At 33.9% G+C, this 19,992-nt stretch overlaps 1 protein-coding gene across 1 annotated transcript; it reads left to right on the top strand.

Annotated features, from left to right (window-relative positions):
- Positions 1 to 9,088: 9,088 nt before the first annotated feature.
- LOC132698020 (neurogenic differentiation factor 1-like) lies at positions 9,089 to 16,308 on the top strand. Its single transcript, XM_060663850.1, has 2 exons — positions 9,089 to 9,216; positions 15,855 to 16,308. The coding sequence occupies exons 1-2, from the start codon at positions 9,140 to 9,142 to the stop codon at positions 16,306 to 16,308; spliced, it is 531 nt and encodes a 176-aa protein (XP_060519833.1). The 5' UTR covers positions 9,089 to 9,139.
- Positions 16,309 to 19,992: the final 3,684 nt, after the last annotated feature.

Raw genomic sequence — 19,992 nt, 5'->3', positions numbered from 1 at the left:
ATATTCGGAATGAATTTAACGTTTTAAATTAAAAAGTAATAATAATTTATTTGTTTGTTCTTTTTGTGATAAAATACATGATTCCTTTGACTGAGAGATGAAAATTTTATGATAATTGGCCTTGACTTTAAAGATATTGCATTCTGCCTTTTACCAATATGATAGCAACGCTCGATATTAATATTGGAAATATTGAGCTTCTCTTCCATGAGTGTAGAGACCTTAGTGTTTATATCAGCATTATCCTCAGGAAGCCCATATAAACGAAGTTGACTAAGTTTCGCATTTTGTTCTAGTTGATAAAGTTCCTCTTTTTCTATCAGAACATTTTTTAACTGCCCTTACATAATATCAACTTTAGCTTCTAAAGTCACTATCCATTCTTCGATTCTCTGGGTTACAATATCGACTACCTTCTTAGCCAGCGAATCCAAAAAACTGTTGTCGTTTAAAATTTCACTTATATTTTTTTGCGACGCCTCTTTGACAATGGAAAACAATTCCGTTTTTTGCCTCTCAGTGAATACCATTGTAAATAGCTGCGAACTAATTTCTTATCAATGAATTATTGTATTACTTTCTAATACGTTTCTTGATGATCTAATACAATACGCAGCTCGCGCGATTTATGATTACTACTTGGATAAAAAACGAGGAAAACAGTGGCCGGAGATATGTTTAACCGAAGCCAAAAAATAACGAACTCATCGCGAATAAGCGCCATAATACTTAAATGGACAATGGAGAATAACTTAACGAGATAAGTATAGGAACATTATAATCACACTGAAGATAATTGAAAAACATTTAAGTCTTCATTTAAAAAACAATGACATTTTATTATTACTATTTCTTTCAAATGTGAACGTATTAGGCGAATTCTGTATAAAATATTGTGGATATTGGATGCATACCTTTTAAGCAAAGCTTAATCACCTGTGAAAGTGTTGATTGAGTAATTCGTTTCTATGCCAAAATATTACACTTTATCGAAGCGGAGTTTGCCAAAAAAAACTATTTTAACAATTTTTAACAATTAGTGGTAGTTTTTCAAATCTTCAATGCAACAAACCGCTAGGTATTCGAAAATATTTTGAAATTGTGCGTTTGGACCAAGTTTCACAACAATATCTATTTTGTTCTCATAAAACTTGACTGTTTTTTTCTATAAGGACAGGTCCTTGATTTTTCTGAGGTTTCTGTTGTATCCAATATGTCTTTATTTTATTATAGTTTCGGTTCGATATTTTTGATTATTGACTTAGGATGGAAGCTAATAAATGTTGCATAACACCTTAACAAATATTTTTAAAGCAAAACGACAAATAGCCACATACTAGTCAACTAGTACAATATTATTTGAAAAAAAAACTACAGGATCCTTATCTTTTTAGGTTAAATTCGGAGGCAACTTTATACAACAGTTTTAAATGAAAGCCACCATGGGGGCTGTTTTCCTCCATTTTTAGGCTATAGATATCATAACAGGTATTGATGTCACGCTAAAATTTACACCTCAGAAATATATTGAATATAGTGAAATGCAATTCCGAAATTTGTAATTGTTAAGGGAATGTCCCATGTTTATATGGGACACCAGATAATCTATCCCGAATCCCGAATAGACCGGACTGATGGGTATATCAATTGAGAGATCTATTTTAACGGCGAAAACTCTGGAAATTTTCATTTATGGCGTTATCACGAGTCTACTACAATTAACCGAAGTACTGCGATTTAACTAACTACTGTCAGGAAGGTAATGATTAATTATTTGAACATTTGAGTGTATTTTCTTTTGTTCTGTTTTACAGAAAAGTGGTAAATCTTCAAAAAACAACGGCATGAATGAATTGGTTGCAGTTTTGCTTTCGCACTATATAAATATATGAAAGCATTAAGCACGTGCAATCAGAAAATGTAATAAATGCATTCTATTTAAAATTATGATGTTTCCATATCTAGTGTCAATCAAAAAGTGTCGCATTTTGAAGTTTTAGCACCTTTAGGACTATAAAAGTAAATAGGCAAAGACCAGCATGGTTAACATATACTGTGATTAAACTGAGAGATCAAGATTTTTAAAAGTAGAAAACAACAGCGTAACCCAACTAGCAATTAAAAATGAAAACTACAAATATTTAGAATATGTCTCTAATAAAAATAATAAAATAGTTATTTGGAAAAAGTTAATAAATCTAAACCTCAAAACTATAAACACATTTCCTTCCAAATGCATTAGTCAGATATTAACAAGTATTTCCTGCAGTTTTCCAAAAATAAACAACAAACGGATCCTTTGTTACCGTAGTATTACCAAAATAATTTTAAAAGGAATGTAATTGACAAATTTTGAAGTTAACGTGTTGACCCCGAATTCTACCATTTCTCACTAACAGTATACTGCTCCCTAGAACAAATTATGTAACGGCGCTATTGAGTGCAACAGATGACATAAAATCATTTGGTTCGGATCAGTTATGTTTTTCGATACTTCTAGGCTATTTCAAAACATTTGACACTATATATATATAACTATTTTAAATTATATTGGGTTTTTGGATGAAATATGTCGAAACAAGTTTAGGTCAATCCGCTATAGAAATCATTACTTGCGGTTGACCGCAAGGCTCCATTCCGGGACCACTTTTATTTACAATTTACACCAGCAATTGACTCTCGTTTACGAAAATTGTTACGGTATATTTGTAAGCTGATGTGCACCCAGGTTTTATATTCATGTCTCCCGAGAACTTGGTATAGGAAAAAACAATGATAAATAGACATTTAACAGAACTAACGGAATTCTCAGTACGCCAAGGATTGATAATTAATCCAATTAAATCCTCTCTTGGAAAAGAATTAGGATAGGCGTTTCAATAAAGTTCGTTTATCCACATCCCCGTTTATTGTCTGAGGCTCAAAAAAATAATTCTCTGGTTATTTTAACTATTGCGATGTTGTTTATGGTCTATGCTTAGGTAGAATTGGAAGAACTAGAATTGACAGAGAACAAAGAAAAACTGTTTACGGTCGCTTTATAGAATAAGAAAGAAAAGAATAGGTCCAGGTTGCACTTTTTTTTTTTTTTCCCAAAGTTATTTTTAACAAATAAAATGTAATTAAAGGCAGATGGTCACAACTTGAATCTTAGATTTACGGGTCTCTCCACCACCACACCAGACGTCTCTATTTCAAAGAAGCTTTCCTAATAAAATTTCTAAACTTTATAATACCAACTTTTTTTAGGGAATCTTATCACTATTAACTTAAATTAAAAATAATTTCAGTAAGAGTAATTATAATTTTTTATATATACGTATATGTATTTTTCTTTTTGCTTTTGCTACAGTTAATGTATTACCGTTGTGAAATAGTCGTTATCTACATTTTTATAGAGGGGTTGTGGTTTCAGCAATTTTTATAATTGCTTATGGTATTTATTGTATTGCTGATTGAATATTGCGGTATAAATGTGTGTATATTACAGGGTGTTTTCCGATAATTAAGGTTATAATAATATTTTGGTTAATTACGTCACCACTGCACCGGTTAAATCGAGCACTTGTTTGTGAACAATAAAATCTTTATCTAAAGGAAAATATCCAGTTTTTAGTTACCAGCTAGTGTTCTACAGAAAAAAATTCTAGAAAACTGTTCTTTTTACTTTTACATCCTAAAAACAAGATAATAAATGAATCTTATTTAAATTTACTTTATGTATTTAAGTTTAAGTAATCGCAATTCGATTTTTTCATTCGATTTTACTGAAACAAGTGGACAATTATTTAAGTAATGAGTAATAAATGATAATACTCCAATGCATGCGATCATATTATCGATATGTTAATTTAAATTAAAATCGTTACAATAAAAAGAGTAGCTTGAATACAAAAAAAGGAATTAATGCCCAGGATTTTTCGAAAAAACAATATATACTCCGGTCGGATTAATGCGCGTAATGAGCCACCACCGTTCACAATTCCAAAGCAAACAGGCGGCTTAACTAATCTATATTTTTCTCACGATCGAAGCGTGCCATATTGATGCGACATATGGTCCGATCGGATAAAATATATCAACTTATTGCCTTATGAAGGGATAATACCGTGACAGGTACGGGTTTCGCGATTCGCCGAGCGAAATTCCCGGGAACATTTTTGCATAATTTGTAATCCACTGGAGAGAACAATGTACAGAACTTTCTTTAATGATTCGTGAACGTTGAGCACATTTTAAGAAAAAAATTTCATATTTACGTATTAGAATTTTGTTTAAATTCTCTAAGAAAAAAAGATTTTAAATATTTTTGTCCAATTTTGTAGGTTCATTATGTGTATCAGGCGACATTTTCAGGTCGTGTGCGATTTATAACGCATCGCACTGATATTTTTCAGGTGAATTTTTCAATGGATAGTTTGGTAATTTCTGCTTAAATGTCACCTATTGCGATTTTCTTATGTAGTGCAAAGGTCTTGATAAGATTAATTAAATTAACTACAGCAGAATGATTTATTTATTTATTTATTTATTTATTTAACCTAACCAGATATGAAGGTCAACTAACAGGTGGGTTGTTGGTACAAATGATTAAATAGTGACAAAGGCATTGCAAGTAATAATGACATCACGAAACTTAATCTAAAGTGTAACCTAACATAAGTATTAACTCTATTAAACAAACAAGAGAATAGGACAAGACTGCAATTAATAAATGTAGTTAATGGAACAATAACGTTTTTACATTACATTTTTACATTAAGAAAATAAGTGAAAATTGGTGTGGGCAGAAAGATTGTGTTACTATTTCTAGAGTTAATACGGGGAACCAGAAAATTTAGTCTATGTAACAGGTCAGAGTAATCAAACAAAGTATTTAAAAATTTAAATAAAATCATTGAATAATGGTAATCGTGGCCATCAATAAGAGGCACATAACCAAATCTATTTAATTATTTTGCATGGGAAGCGCCTTGTGCAACTTATATCATACATACTTCAAAACCTTAGGCTGGATTTTTTTTTGGCTATTAACATGACAATTGTACCCAGGATGCATACTCCAACTTAGACCTGACGTTATTTTTATCACTTTTGTAATTTTAAAGTCTCTGGTGCAATTAATCCATAGATTTTTGAGACTCTTGCCAGTACCCTATTAACAAAGGATAATTTCGAGTAGAATATTATTCCCAAGTCACAAAGAATTTTAGAACGCCAGAGATTTTGTTGTTGATTTGCTTCAAACTGCGCTGGAAAGTAAGACAATCCTCTGAATAGCGGATTTAAAAAAAAAAAAAATCCGCATTTATCAAAGAACTGACACCATCGGAAGTGTGACCATAGATATACACGTACTGAGTGCGGTTAGACAAATATGAAGAAAACAAATTAACAGTCGACCAAAAGCACTGAGTTTGTGGATTAAAATTTCGTTATCTATTTGATCAAAAGGTTTTAAAAAAATCAAGATATATGACGTCCACTTGCGAACATTTATCAATAGCTTCAGAAATAAACTGAGACCTAGTCGTTAAATTGGTAATAGTGGATCTTCTTTTTTAAAAAATCCAAGTTGTTGGGAACCATTTGAATCTTAACAACATGAAATTTTTGGTCCTATAGGAGAGATTCTAAGACTTGACAGAAATTGTAGATAGGGGAAATAGCCCAATAGTTTGTGATTTGTGACCTACGGTCTTTTTTGTGTACGGAAATAATTTTTAATATTTTCCATGTACCAGGAACGACTTGGTTTCCCAGACACAAATTACAATTATTAGAAGCGGTTTATGCAGAACAAAATATCTTTATGTTTGTATTTTCAAAGTGGTGTGAATTACGAACACCATTAAAATTGTTGAGAGAACCCTCGTTAGGAAATGAATGGCGAAAACATAGTGCCAAAGACATTTCTCTTTTGTTTTTAATAAACGACTAACATTTTTTAGAAACTTAGAAACTTTTTTATTCTCATATTCAAGTAGATAGCTTTTATAATAGTCCTCAATTTCGGATTTTATCTGAAAGCTGAGGGATTTTAAATTTTGAGGAACTACCCGTACTTCTGAACCTTTTATGACATCCGGCTTTCTTTTTTATATTGTATATTATATTTGAATTAAGCTAATGAGGATACTTATAATTAGCTGACTTTCCAAAACGAGAAATACATATATCAAAAATTTCATACAGTTCATCATAAAGCAAGAAGCAGGCATCCTCAATAATTATGGGAAAGAAATAACCAGTCCAAGTTTAAAATGAGCAGAAAGTTAGTTTTTTTTTAAATTAAAATTATTATCCAACAACATAGGAATGTCATGTTTTCTATTTAAGAAATGATGAAATTGAAGTGACAGACGAATTGCAACTTCAGCCATGTAATTGTTTAGAGATTTATGCACTAAATCCATAATTTTACTATTTCTGACCAAATTACTTTGGGAGTGCATGAAGTTGCTAAGCAATCTAACACATTGACTTGTAGCAGTGTCTAGGAAGTCGGACTACGCAGAAATATTTAAATCACCGAATATTGATACAATTTTGCCATACAAAGTCTCTAAAGATACAATAAAATCAAAGAGATTTTCCAAAGTGACTGTATTCACAGGTGGAGGCATGCAAATCAATAAAAAAAATTTTTAATAATAATAACTCCTGTTCATACATTAAACGAAAATTGTTTTCAGTCATTGCAATTAATCACCAATCAAAATATTGAATAACAGCATCGGAGGTAATGACTCTAATTCTAGAATGAATATGATAAGAATCCAATCCAAATCTATATAAATCCGCGAATGAATTTGATGCCGAATATTCATTGGACGTTTCAGAAATGCTCAAGAAAGGGAGAAAAAGAAAGACAATGGGAAATTTTTGTAAATTATTTTGGTAAAATGATAAAACACTTTCTAGCTAATTCAGTAGTGGTTATGTGTTTGATTGGTCAGTGTGATTATGTATACAGAGTGACCCAAGGAATACTTGGGTCACTATGTATATCTTTTGTGCATCTAATGACGTTTTATTACACTTTTTTTTTAATTGACTTTCTGATACTAGAAAATCATTCGTGATAAAAATTTCCACTTCCGGGGTCACTCAAGGTTCCCATTCAGGGCCTTTGTTTTTTATAATTTACATTAATGATGTAGTGAAATGTTTTCAGCATAGCAAATTTTGTCTGTATGCTGACGTAAAAATTTTCAGACAAATTACTCCACCTATGGACTGCGTAAAGTTACAGGAAGATGTTCAACGCTTGATATATCACTTGAAATCGGGTCCCTACTCCCTGTGTCAATAGTAACAATGTGAATAAAATCTCGGAGTGATATTGGACAAGAAGGTAATATTTCAACCAAACATAGGATTCCAGAAAAAATTGTTGATATATATATATATATATATATATATATATATATATATATATATATATATATATATATATATATATATATATATATATATATATATATATATATATATATATATATATATATATATATATATATATATATATATATATGATGACACTATATTCCGGGATATCATCCGTTCGCTCGTTGAACTCCTTCTGGAATCCTGCATTCGACTGGAATCCTGCAAATCCTGCATCTGACTGGAATCCTGCAGACGTTTCGCCAAAATCTCACTTGGCATCTTCAATGCTCGCGCTCCAGTGTTCGAAGTGTTTTCACATTTTTCCATCCGTGAATCAATACGTGAAAATATATATATATATATATATATATATATATATATATATATATATATATATATATATATATATATATATATATATATTGAATGTCAATAAGAGGGGGCGGTTTTTGGGTCCATTTTAAAAAGAAAACTCTGTATGACCATGTGTCCGAAACATCTTAACTTTTGAGATACAGGATGGTTATGTTTTTATAAATTTATTTATTTATTTAATATATATATATATATATATATATATATATATATATATATATATATATATATATATATATATATATATATATATATATATATATATATATATATATATATATATATATATATATATATATACATATATATATATATATATATATATATATATATATATATATATATATATATATATATATATTGAATAAATAAATAAATTTATAAAAACATAACCATCCTGTATCTCAAAAGTTAAGATGTTTCGGACACATGGTCATACAGAGTTTTCTTTTTAAAATGGACCCAAAAACCGCCCCCTCTTATTGACATTCAATTAGAAAACACTGTATATTTTATAGAGCGTATTTATGGCTTTCTAATATCCTAGCTAATTACAATTTCATTACGTCATCCTGCGAGCACTGCATGGGATATAACTGAAACCAACCAAAACCAATTAAAAAATTTGGGAATCGTTGGTCAAAAAAGAATGACGCAGGAAACTGAAATCGTTTTAGAGTCCCGTTTCTCTCCAAATATTTTGAACAAACTTACTACGACTATACATAACAATTAACAATTAAAACTGAAAACTTTTCGAAATAATGAATGCGCCTGAGAACAATTTTTTTCTGCTAAAGGTATTTCACTAATACTGCTCTTATAATTTTCGAATTTCGGTCATGTGTCAATGTGTTTGGTAGGAAAATGCTCTAAAACCGGTGCCTTGGTTTAATTGTTTTTTTATAATCTGCAACGGGCGTTTTCTGACATCCACCAATCTGACCAACATACACCGCTTTACAATCCAAGAATGGTTTTTTGGAGTCAACATTGTCGATATATTTTTGTTTTTAAATTCGAAAAAAAAAAGTTTTCCGCAATACTTTTGGTTATTACTTTTATTATTCATTTACATCAAAGCGTTTAACGTTGGAGGTGTAGATTAATTGTCGCTATGGCTTAAAGTCATAGTGTAACCTGCTATTATCGACGAAGATATTCGCGTGACGGCCCTGGTCGCTGGCACTTGTCGCCCCCGAACAAAATCATCGCGTAAAAATGTTTAAGTGGAAGAACAAACAAGCGAGATAGCGTTAAAGAGAGAGTTTATATAAAGAGCTTTTTAGCCCCGGGAAAGCTTTTCGTCGACGGCATCATGGAAAGCCTCGGGAAAAAAGACGGCAGGTCGAGGGTGTACAATAAAGTGAAAATGAGACGCTACAAAGCCAACGCCAGGGAGAGGAACAGAATGCACGGTTTGAATGCGGCCCTGGACACGTTAAGGAGGTACGTGGTTGCGTTTGTGTGCGAGCTTTTAAGATAGGAATTTTCCGGACCGAGGTTGAAGATTAACGGGATTTGAATCTCACGGAGTTTTGATGTTAAGGGTGTGCAGTTGCAGTCGCACATTCACTTACGATCTCAGTTGACTTTATTAACTCCACGATTTTAAAATTCAAGAAAACTTATTCCCGGTTCGTATAAAACTAATAGTGGTAGAACGTTTAAGAATATAGCAATATTTATGAAAAAAACACTTTAGCAAAGCATCGGACCAAACCATAACTTTCCAAGCTTTATCAAGTCTAATATTTTAAATGAAAAAAAAACAAGCTCCTGCACTTTAATATGTATAATTAAGTGCCACTACACTCAAAAGCTTTTCGTATGCTGTTTCATTGTGGGGCACAGACAATCAGTTCGAACTGATTTCGGGCGCAAAAACTGGAAATGTCAAACGAGTAAACTAATAATTTATAAACCAAACTACATAAAACGTTATAATTCGATTAGTTAAATTGTAGAAAAGGGTTGATTTATTTAAAGGTGATTTCTTGTGCATTTTAAACGCATATTTTTCTGAGTGTAGGAACATCCGCTTTTCTCAATACCTCGTTGCCCTCAGCGGAAAATCCGGTACATTCCATAAAGCCAAATTCAAAAGGTGGCAAAACTACCTTTTTCCGACTCAATCAATTAGGGAGGAAGGGTAATTTATATGCATTCAAGAATGAAGGGAATTTCATTGTTATGATGATTAATCCTATAGACAAAACTGCTTAAATAATCTATTTGCAATGAAACCTTGAAAGCCTGAAATCATCAACAAGACTACCTTCTGGTTCAACTCATTTTCTTAGACAATTTTCTGGATGCGAAAAAGTAAAAAAATATAAATTTGCAATGACAGGGTTCATTAAACAGGGTGAACAACTTAAAGTTTTTAAACATTTGTTAAGACCAACGCACCTCGAATCTAAATTAGCTTCACACTAATTTGCATACAATAGGAAAACTAGTTAGAGGAGAACGAAAGTGATATGACAACGGCGTTACTAAAGGTAGTTTGTTAAAACAATAAATCTGAAAATATAATTATGGAGATGGACAAATAATTCAGGTCTTAATTATTGTAAGATCAAGAAAATAAAAACTTGGATGAGTAATTTTGTTTCAACTGTGATTTTTTATGTCATTTCTTCGTATTTTTTATATAGTACAATTTGTCATTCGGAGGAAACCTACAATATATTAGCTCCGATCAAACTAAAAAAATTGACACTTCTTGGTTAATTTTTTAATTTAACAATTTAAACACGGCAACCTTGGGCTATTGGTCCATTCACTGAAATTCTAGAATATCAACCATGACGCTACCTATATTAATTATTTGTCTAAATAGTCTTCATTGGGCAGATTCGTACTTAAATATTAAAATTCGTAAAATTTCGCGGTGCCCTCGCAGAATCCAAATATTTCGAATTATGTCTATGGCAACATCAGACCAGCAATGGGTAAATACATTTTTTTTACTGATAATATTTTTCATTAAAAAATTAAAGTGATTAGTTGTTTTAATAATTTCCAATTCATCAATTCATTCAATGTCCTACATTAATGGAATTTCCTCTGAAAAAAAAAAGTGAATCATTGAGACAATGAATGTACTTGTTCTCCGAATGTAACGACCTCTATCCGGTCAATGGATTTATCTCTTTGAAGCTTCGACTTCGTGAAATTGTACAAACCTTGTCTACATCTATATACTTACACGCTTCATTTCTTACCTAAAAACCAGCAGCACAACATTTGTAATAACTAAAAATAATTTGCCCAGTTTGGACAAACTAATATTTAAAAAGCGTGAAATAGCAAAGTTCACAATTAATACGTAATAAAAAAAATTGCAAATTAACCAAATTGAGGCACCTCTCAAAATATTTTTTTTGAGGCTACAAGCATTTTCAGAGGATTTAAGAAAAAATGCGTTGGTTCATTAACATTACTTATGTAATTGACATTATTTATGTAAATTGGTTAAGGCTTTCGCGGCCCGTTGATGAGCTATTATCTTGATTCGGGCTTAAAGGCCGTCGTCGGTTGGAATTACTTCCTAACGTTTCGCTAGCACGAGTGGCGAGCTTCTTCAGAGGTCCTTCCATCTCCGATGTTCAACGTCCAACGTTCAACGTCTACGTCCAACATCGGAGATGGAAGGACCTCTGAAGAAGCTCGCCACTCGTGCTAGCGAAACGTTAGGAAGTAATTCCAACCGACGACGGCCTTTAAACCTGAATCAAGATAATAGCTCATTATTTATGTAATACGTAATCTTGAACATTAGAAAAAAGGATTACTGCGGTGTCCATTTGCCACTGTCTCTCCAGTCATGCTTGCGAGATCTGCCGTACTTGGCGATCTTTTTTGTAATTCACAGTTTGGCCAATTAGGACGGTGTGATCCCAGTACAGCATGAAGAATAGACTCGACGATGTAATTGTAGACTATCGCTAGATGTTGTTGCACAAACTTGGCTACAGCATCTCGCAATAATTTATTACGATTACGATATTCACTAAGCCAATAAGAAGACAGTCCATTAGTACTGTGAAGCACATTATTTTCATGAAAACATTGATAGAATTTACTATATTATATTATATTATATTCTGGGCAAAAAGTGAGTCAAGGTTTCTCTCTCTCTCTCTCTCTTTCTCTGTAAACTGCTTCACCTAGCCCAGCAACGGTTTTGAAAAGCTTTTCCTTGTACTACAAGTTTTCAGAGATTGTCATGTTTCCTCCTGCTGACATGTCCAAAATACTAAGGAATCTGTTGTTTGATTTTGGTTTTTAGTATAGATATGCTGGATCCATGGGATGTTCAATGTATCCTCAGTAATCTTCTCCAGACCCACATCTCGAAGGCATCCAGTTTGGCAATGTCTGTGACTTTCAAGGTCCAGCACTCGGCTATATATAGGGAAATTGGAAAAACGATAGTGTTGACTAATTTGCATTTTGTTGAAGTTGCGATATGCCGAGCATTCCAAATTTTATTTAACAAGAGCTAGGTAGATTATTTTCTCAATGTTCCCGACAGCTTGAATGCTGGTTATTTCTTCAATGCTGCAGGTGCGGTCAATTAGCATAAGGTTCGTTTTTCGACGGTTCAATTTAAGACCAAACTCCAAGCTCACTCTCTGTTCTCGTTCAGTAACTCAACATTTCCTGCTCGCCTTTGACAATAAGTGCGTGGTGCGGGTGTCACATTGACCATCCTTCTGCCGTCTATGACGAATCCACCTTCCCAACCGTCCCAGATTTTCCATATGATATATTCTCCATATAAGGTACACCACATTTCAAGTTAAAAGGTTCATAGGTCTTCCAAATCCACTTTCATTAGTTTTATATATTTGTTTTAATAGGAAAATCACATATCCAGGTGTTCCCATCTACCGCAAATTGACACAATCAAGTGCATTGCTCTTATCCACGAAGGTTATGTATATTCTCCATATATAGTTTTCTCTATAATTTGTCGCACATCTCTGGTGCCTTTTCTGTTCAGAAAACCAGCCTATTTCTGTGGAATTTGCTATTCTAAGAAGTTTATAAGTCTCTGCAACAAGATCCTGAATATGATCTTGCTTGGATGAGAAATCAATACTAACTCTATAATTATTACTTTTTGTCCATTTTTATGCAACGGTATGAGAATAGAAGTACACCTATCGCGTGATCACTATCCTCTCCGCCAAATTCGGTTATAAATTTTCCACAAGAGATCGATACCTTTCGCGGGATGATTTCAATATTCATGTCATGCTCGCTCGGACTATTATTATTTTTCAGATGTCGAATCACATGTTTTATTTCACTTCTTAATATTGTTCTATATCCTCGATCGATAACGGAACCTCGAGCTGTTGTATAGGTTCTACTTCTATGTATAAATTAATGAAATGTTGTAGCCAAACTTGCATGAGTTTTTCTATTTCAGTGACCACTGCTCCGTTCTCATCCTCTATCGACCATGTTTTAGGCTTAAATTCTCTTGTGATCTCTTTAATGTATTTAAATAGATCACTGGGCTTTTATGTATCGAGACATATGGTCTGTAAGTGTTTATTTTTATCGCTCTAGTCAATCTTTGTATTTCTGTGTTTAATCATTTGCTTCAATTCTCTGTTCTTCAGTATTTATTCCTGTTTTTCTAAGATTTTCCCCTCTTTACACTGTATTCTAAATTTCGTCGGCCATCGCCACTGTTTGTTTTTTACATTTTTTTATGAGTTATTTAGTTTAGTTTACTTATTTAACCACGTAATACAAGATTGTATGTAGCATGTCAATTTGTACAAATAAATATATGTACAAAAACACAAAAATATAGCATAAACAAACAAATGGATAAATGGCGCCAATTAGAATTTATAATCAAAATATTCTTTATTGCTATGGAAGCTATTATTAATAAACACTGGCTTGATTGTCCTATGAAAGGTTTTTTCACTCAAAGCTTGTATATTTTTTATAAAAGCATTGTGACATGCTAGTTTTAAAAAGTTATTTTTAGTTTTATTTAAACGATAACGAGTTACTCGCAGAAGATGGAAATTTCTTGTAGAAAATTTTTGAATGGTAGAGTGTAAAAAACGCTTTCGAAATATCGCAAAGAAAGAGTGACACGTGGTCGCCACCTTACAGATCATTAAGGCTCTCTGGCATTACCTTTCGAACTGCATATGTAGTAGATTCCAAGCAGGAATCCCCACTGTTCCTCCCAAAAAAAAGGTATGCTTGGGATCCAATAATAGTACATTGTACACTGAATTAGATTTTTTATTATTCCCTTTTCCAATTTTGCATCTTGACTCCATCTTCCTATAACAATATTTGCGTGTTTTCTGTGTTTATTCCCAGAACCCACTTATTGTAACCCTCCGTGTTAAGCATATATGTCATGTCTTGCTCATCTTCGGTGATAACAACTTGGTCATCTGCGAATAGAAGGGTGAGTATTTTCACTTTTTATTCCACTGCTTTAGAGCGGCACATAGGGACATTTTAAGAAGGGTGCGGGAAGGCAGTAACCTTGTGTCGCTCCTTTGTCTGTTGCAAGGGTGCAGAGGTCCGGTCTCCCATTCTTACTTTCGTCTGGTTTTCTCTGTATAGCGTTTTAATTGCATTTATGTTAACGACTGCTTCCTTGACGGAAATCCATAATTTTTGAAGGCGGGCAGAACCAAAGTCAAATCAATAATAGTGACATAAAGTTCTCTTCCCTTTGCTTGAAATATATTATCTGTGCAGGATCTTCCTGGTCTAAAATCACCTTGTTCCTCAATATCCCCAACTCCCCTTTTTATTTTAGCTTTTAGAACTTTTCCGGAGAGTGTTCTTGCTCACGACGTTCTGTTGATTCCTCTATAATTTCTTCATTCATTTCTATTTGCCTTCTTATTGATCACGATTAAGCATTTATTAAATATCACTCAAATTTTACCGAACGCTGTTATTGCGGCATATTTCAATAAGTCGATAAGTAGTTCTCCTAGTCCTGAGACCTGTTCTTTATTTTTTAAAGAGCTTTTCTTACTTTCTTAATTTCTTCTACTTTATTTTCTATTATTTCTTCCACCTCAATTCGTGCGTCAAGATAGTCCCGTCGGTTTTCTGTCAGTAGGTCACTGTAATACTTTTTAATAGGAGTTGGGGTTCAAATTGATGGGCTGTTTATAGATTTCAGTGGATGGATTTTTCTTGGTAGAAAAATTCATTACACGCAAGAATTTTCAGATGATGTCCGATTTCATATCGTGTTGATATTTTTGGTGCTGTCTCTCCACATATGCATAAATTACATAGAATATGTATTTCGTCAGTAATGTCTCGAATTTATGAAGGTTATGGTATAGTATGTATTTTGTGCTTAATATATCTAATGTGAAAATTATTAGAGACAATAGTAGATAGAAAGTGTTTTAATTCTTTGCTCGGAGACTTAGGTTGAAATATTTTTACGGTTCTGTAAGCAGGAGAGTTGATAAGGAATGATTTTTGAATCGGATAGTAATGCGAAAATGCATTAATGTATCAGTCTGTGTGCGTAGGTTTTCTGAAAATAGAATAACCAATTGTGGAATTTGATTTTAAATTCATTCTCACCTTTGTTACAGAACGACATTTTGTCGTTTGGTAAAAAAATTACAATTTTTTATTCATATTTATATTTACATATTTATAAATGTTTTAAAATCACATTATTTTATAAAATCCGTAAAATAAATTACAATTTTTTGTTAATTTCATTTTAAAATTTAGAAATATTATCACAAACTTTCTTTTATACTAACATGTAATTTAACAAATATCGTGCGAAATCAAGCTTCTGTTTTATGAAACTATTTTACAGTATTAGCTAAACGTTCAAGACAACAATAAGTCTTAGAGTGTACAGCCCTTTCCCTTTATGCGGGGCTGGAAGTGGCAGCGGCAAAATTGGGGCTATCATCCCTTAACGACCCCAGGCGGAGGTACGAGGGTATAGCTAAAAGAAAAAGAAACGTAACATGTCCCGTTTCAGTTTATGGCTTAAAATTTGAATCACCCCGTATAGCAAATATTTTGTTTGGTTTCAGATGCATGCCGGTACAGATAACCCACTCAGATATGAATTCGGCACCGCAAAAGTTATCCAAAATAGAGACGCTTCGGCTGGCCAGGAATTACATCTCGGCGATGAGCCAGACTCTCCAAGAAGGTCGCCCGATGGATATAGCGAGATTTATCGATATCCTCAGCATCGAATTGAGTCAAACAACGGCCACGTTACTGAGCAACGCGCTACTCGGATCGGGCATCGAGTACTGCACCAGGAAGTCGTACGCGAACGCGCCGCACTGTTCGTACGAGAATTACAGGAACGAGAACTATTATCAAATTAATGAATCTTTGAACGATTTCTGTTGCGCCGCCGGAGGCGGTTGTTGCCGATTCGGTTACGGCTATAGAAATATGACCGCGTGGGATCATAAAAATTGCAAATTTGACAATTACTTCGGCGTGGAAAACAACTACTTTTACGGCTGTTAAATTAGTGGTTTGTGCTTTGAATTTTTGTTAATGATTGAAAGACATCATACGGAATTCTATTTGTTGTGATCCAGCGCCAAGGTCGTTTTGACAAAAGGCATAGTTCTAGCTCTTCACAATAAATAATGCTTACATTTCCTGTACAATACCTCGTTATTTCTAACAATTCCTTAAAATGCCCCCTAATTCTTTTATTAATTCATATACCCATCACTTTGTTTAAACGTCAACAAAACCAAATGGAAAATTACATAAATAAACTAAATTAAAAGTGATCCAGTCTATTTCAATTAAAGTTGGTAGGTCATTTGAAGCATAGTTAGCCTTACTTTTAGGCGGTTGGCAGTTAAATACCTACTTACTTAGGGGAGCAATAGACGGAATTTTCTAAATCAAAAAAACGCAAATTATGGCACGACCTCTGACTTACGCAATAAACATAGGGTGAATGAGTCGTCGGTTGACAGTTAACGGTAGACACGTACACAACGCTATAGGTAAATAGAATTAAATAAATTAAATATGACGAGGCTGTCAAATATGAACTCAGCGCACCTCATTCGATTTTTAGGAATTTTTTTTTTTAAAGCAAAACCGATAAAAACATTTACAATCAAGCGGTGACTTTGATATGCGTCGTTTATCATCGCAAGGACTTTACCTGATCTTCTTTTCGGATACTGTGTGCGACTCCAGTTTGCTCGCTCTCATTAAATTCTGAGATATGTTTTTTTCAGCGAAATTTTGCAAACAATCGACGAAATCTTCAAACGTTATCTTAGTTCGACACTCTCCGTTACACCAAAATTTTTGAATTCACTTTCAAATGTTTATCGATCTGTTTCTGCAGTCATCAATTCTTGCTTATATATAGCTTTGTGGGGTACATCTTAGTTTTAAGTCCGATAAAATGAGACATGATTCGTCCATTATTTTGATTCTTCATCAACCCCAAATCCTTTTTATTGACTGTGGGTATATCGTACGGATCCTTTTTTAAAATCTCGCAAAAAAATAACCAAACCAATCCTTTTTTAAAATCTCATACGGGTCTATGGATAACATCTCCATAATTGACATCCCAGCAGGTAGGCTTATTAAAATATATGTCAATTGTTTTAAATTCGATAAGAACTAGATTTTTATTAATCTTAGTTGCACCTTTAAATTCTGGTAGGGCAATCAGAGCTTCCGCACCGTAGTGGCCTTCCAAGTTCTTCACAAGCTTAACGTTGGAATGATTCCGTATGTTTTTCTTTGTTTTCCCGATCATCAATTTAAACTTTTCAAAGTCGTTTTTGGCAGACCGGCGTAGTGCAATGTTTAGGTCGATATAGGCTTTTAACCAAGGCGGATGGTTAAACGAGATGGCTCGATGTACTATTCTTAACTTAGCTCCCAGTTGTAGGGCCTGTTTTAGATTACGATAGTGAATGACATACTCCTGCTTATCGTAAAAGATGGTCATTAATTCTTGATTTTCGGATCCTGGAGGACAGCGATATTCGAGACATAGAGTTAAATCCGCAATTTCCAAAATCGACCTTCAAGATGGAGCCGACTTCCGATTCGTGGGATATATTTACAATATCACGATTTTCGATTTGCTGTTCATCCAATCAATTAAAACCTCCGTACGGTAGGTAGTGAGATATTGCCCACCCGTATTGGTTATTGACGTCGAAATGCATTAAGTATTTGTTATCTTTGGAGGGATTGGAGGAATGCATATATTTGTTGCTGGCTTCCGCATATCATTTGGAGCACTAAATAAGGCCTCCTCGCATTCCTTTTTCGATAAACAAAATCATGTGGACGTCGGAGGGTAGATCGAATTTTTGCTTTAATTTATACAACATGCAGCTCCCCAAGTATCCCGGCAGTGTATACGCATGTGCAGGATCAAGGCCATAGGTCTTATGTAATGCTTTGTACAAAACTTCTGAATTCCTCCTGCGTCGGTTTTTGCTTAGTCTTATGTATTGTTTCTCGAAACTTCTCAGAAACGTTTGCCAAGAGCAAGATATCCGTCTTCATATAAAGTTCAGAATAATCCTGCAAATTTCGACATCCAAGCTTCTCCCAGACTTCATGAGCATCTTTGTAATCTATTTTAGTCAACGGTTTATCCTGCAATATGTTATAGAATGCCGATATAAGAGGCAAGTCAAGACCGTAAGGGAAGACACCTTTTCGTTTCAACATATTTGCTTGCTCCTCCGACAATTCACTAAATTCGAACTCCAGTATACGGTATTCCGTCAAATTGGTCGCCAACTTATCCAGGCCGCTCGCCATAAAGCGAAAATGTCGATGGATCGGAATTTCACAAGGTAGTCTTTTTGGTGCCACGTAAAGAAAATATACTTTTCCTTTCTTACAGGTAGCAAGTCGATCGATACGAGGAAAGATTATGCAGCACTACAGGAACGGTGTGGGTGTCCGTAAGTTGGAGATTACAATTTTCAAATTAACATTTAAAATAATAGGCCAGAGAGTACGGAACATGGCGCTGATAAACATTCCGTGTCGGAATAAACAATAAAGGGAATCTTCTCTTTGTCCTTAAAGTCCTTGAATTGCTCAAAAATCTTGCCTTATTCAGAAACCCTGGCAATTTCAAAATTGTTGTTTCTCTTCTCACAATCCTTGGCGTGCTTCGCTAATTTCTCCTCGGAATCAAAATAATGCAAGCAAGGCTCGCAAAAATATATTCTACTATCATGTTTCGAAGTTTGAGATCCATACATAATGGTACATAATGGGCTTAAAATCGATGGGGTCCTTTTCGGTAAAATACTGACTTTGTACCTGTAGAAGGTTAACTTGCTTGACCTTTTTATCTTTAGTCAGATAAGCAAGAACAATTTGAAACCTACTTGGCGATTTTTTCCACAGCGTGTAGACATTCACCGATACATTATTTTGACCTTCGAATCTGGGAATTTGCCGCAATGTCATTGGAAACTGGACACCTTTAAGACTAAAACAGACTGGGGAGAGGGATAAGAGGAAGTCTTTCCACAGTTTGATCCGGTAGGAAATAGAGCAGAGACCACGGCCCAGGCAAAGCACATTTCATCAAAATTTTGCACATTAATACAGACGTGCTTTCTTGCTATGGACTCCGGTAACTTCAGGTAACTTCCGGCGTGAGGTAGATTAAACTTGTTGATATTGACCATTAAATTTAGGATTTTTTTCAAAACCCGTCCGGAATCTTTTTTCTTGGATCTCCTCTAATTGGGTTTTAATTGGCAATACAACATTTCTCTCAAACCATCGTTGTAAATTAGTATCTTTGTAGATTGCTGTTTTCGAAGTTTTAAAATATTTAATTTCCGTTTGGATTTGATCAGCCTTTTTGATTTGGAATTCTCCCCCAAAGACAGCGTTTATCTTAACGGACTGGTCCGTTTTCAGCGCGTTATTGACACGTCGTCGAAATAGTGCGAAACCATCTTGCAGAAAACTCTGCACGTCCTTGTGTTGAAGGTTAGATATGCGCTATTCAAATGTTGAATTAACGTCATCCCAGTGAACGCGATCTCTCGCAGTCACTGGTCGACTTCCAGAACCTCTCTTCAACATTCCTTTAAATTGACTCCGAAACGATTTAACTTGGGCTATCTGACGTCGTTTTTTTCCCACCGTTTTTGTAGCACGCATTTCCTTTTGGATTCT

Source organism: Cylas formicarius, unplaced genomic scaffold (assembly GCF_029955315.1).
Source record: "Cylas formicarius isolate icCylForm1 unplaced genomic scaffold, icCylForm1.1 PGA_scaffold_2__14_contigs__length_35257938, whole genome shotgun sequence".
NCBI classification, from domain to species: domain Eukaryota; kingdom Metazoa; phylum Arthropoda; class Insecta; order Coleoptera; family Brentidae; genus Cylas; species Cylas formicarius.
This window is presented reverse-complemented; position numbering and strand designations above follow the sequence as displayed.

What these genes read in the sequence shown, in the direction of transcription:
- LOC132698020 (XM_060663850.1), top strand. Translation starts at nt 9,140, where the DNA reads ATGAGACGCTACAAAGCCAACGCCAGGGAGAGGAACAGAATGCACGGT. An exon ending in GCCCTGGACACGTTAAGGAG is followed by an intron (nt 9,217 to 15,854) that starts GTACGTGGTTGC and finishes GTTTGGTTTCAG; the next exon opens with ATGCATGCCGGTACAGATAA.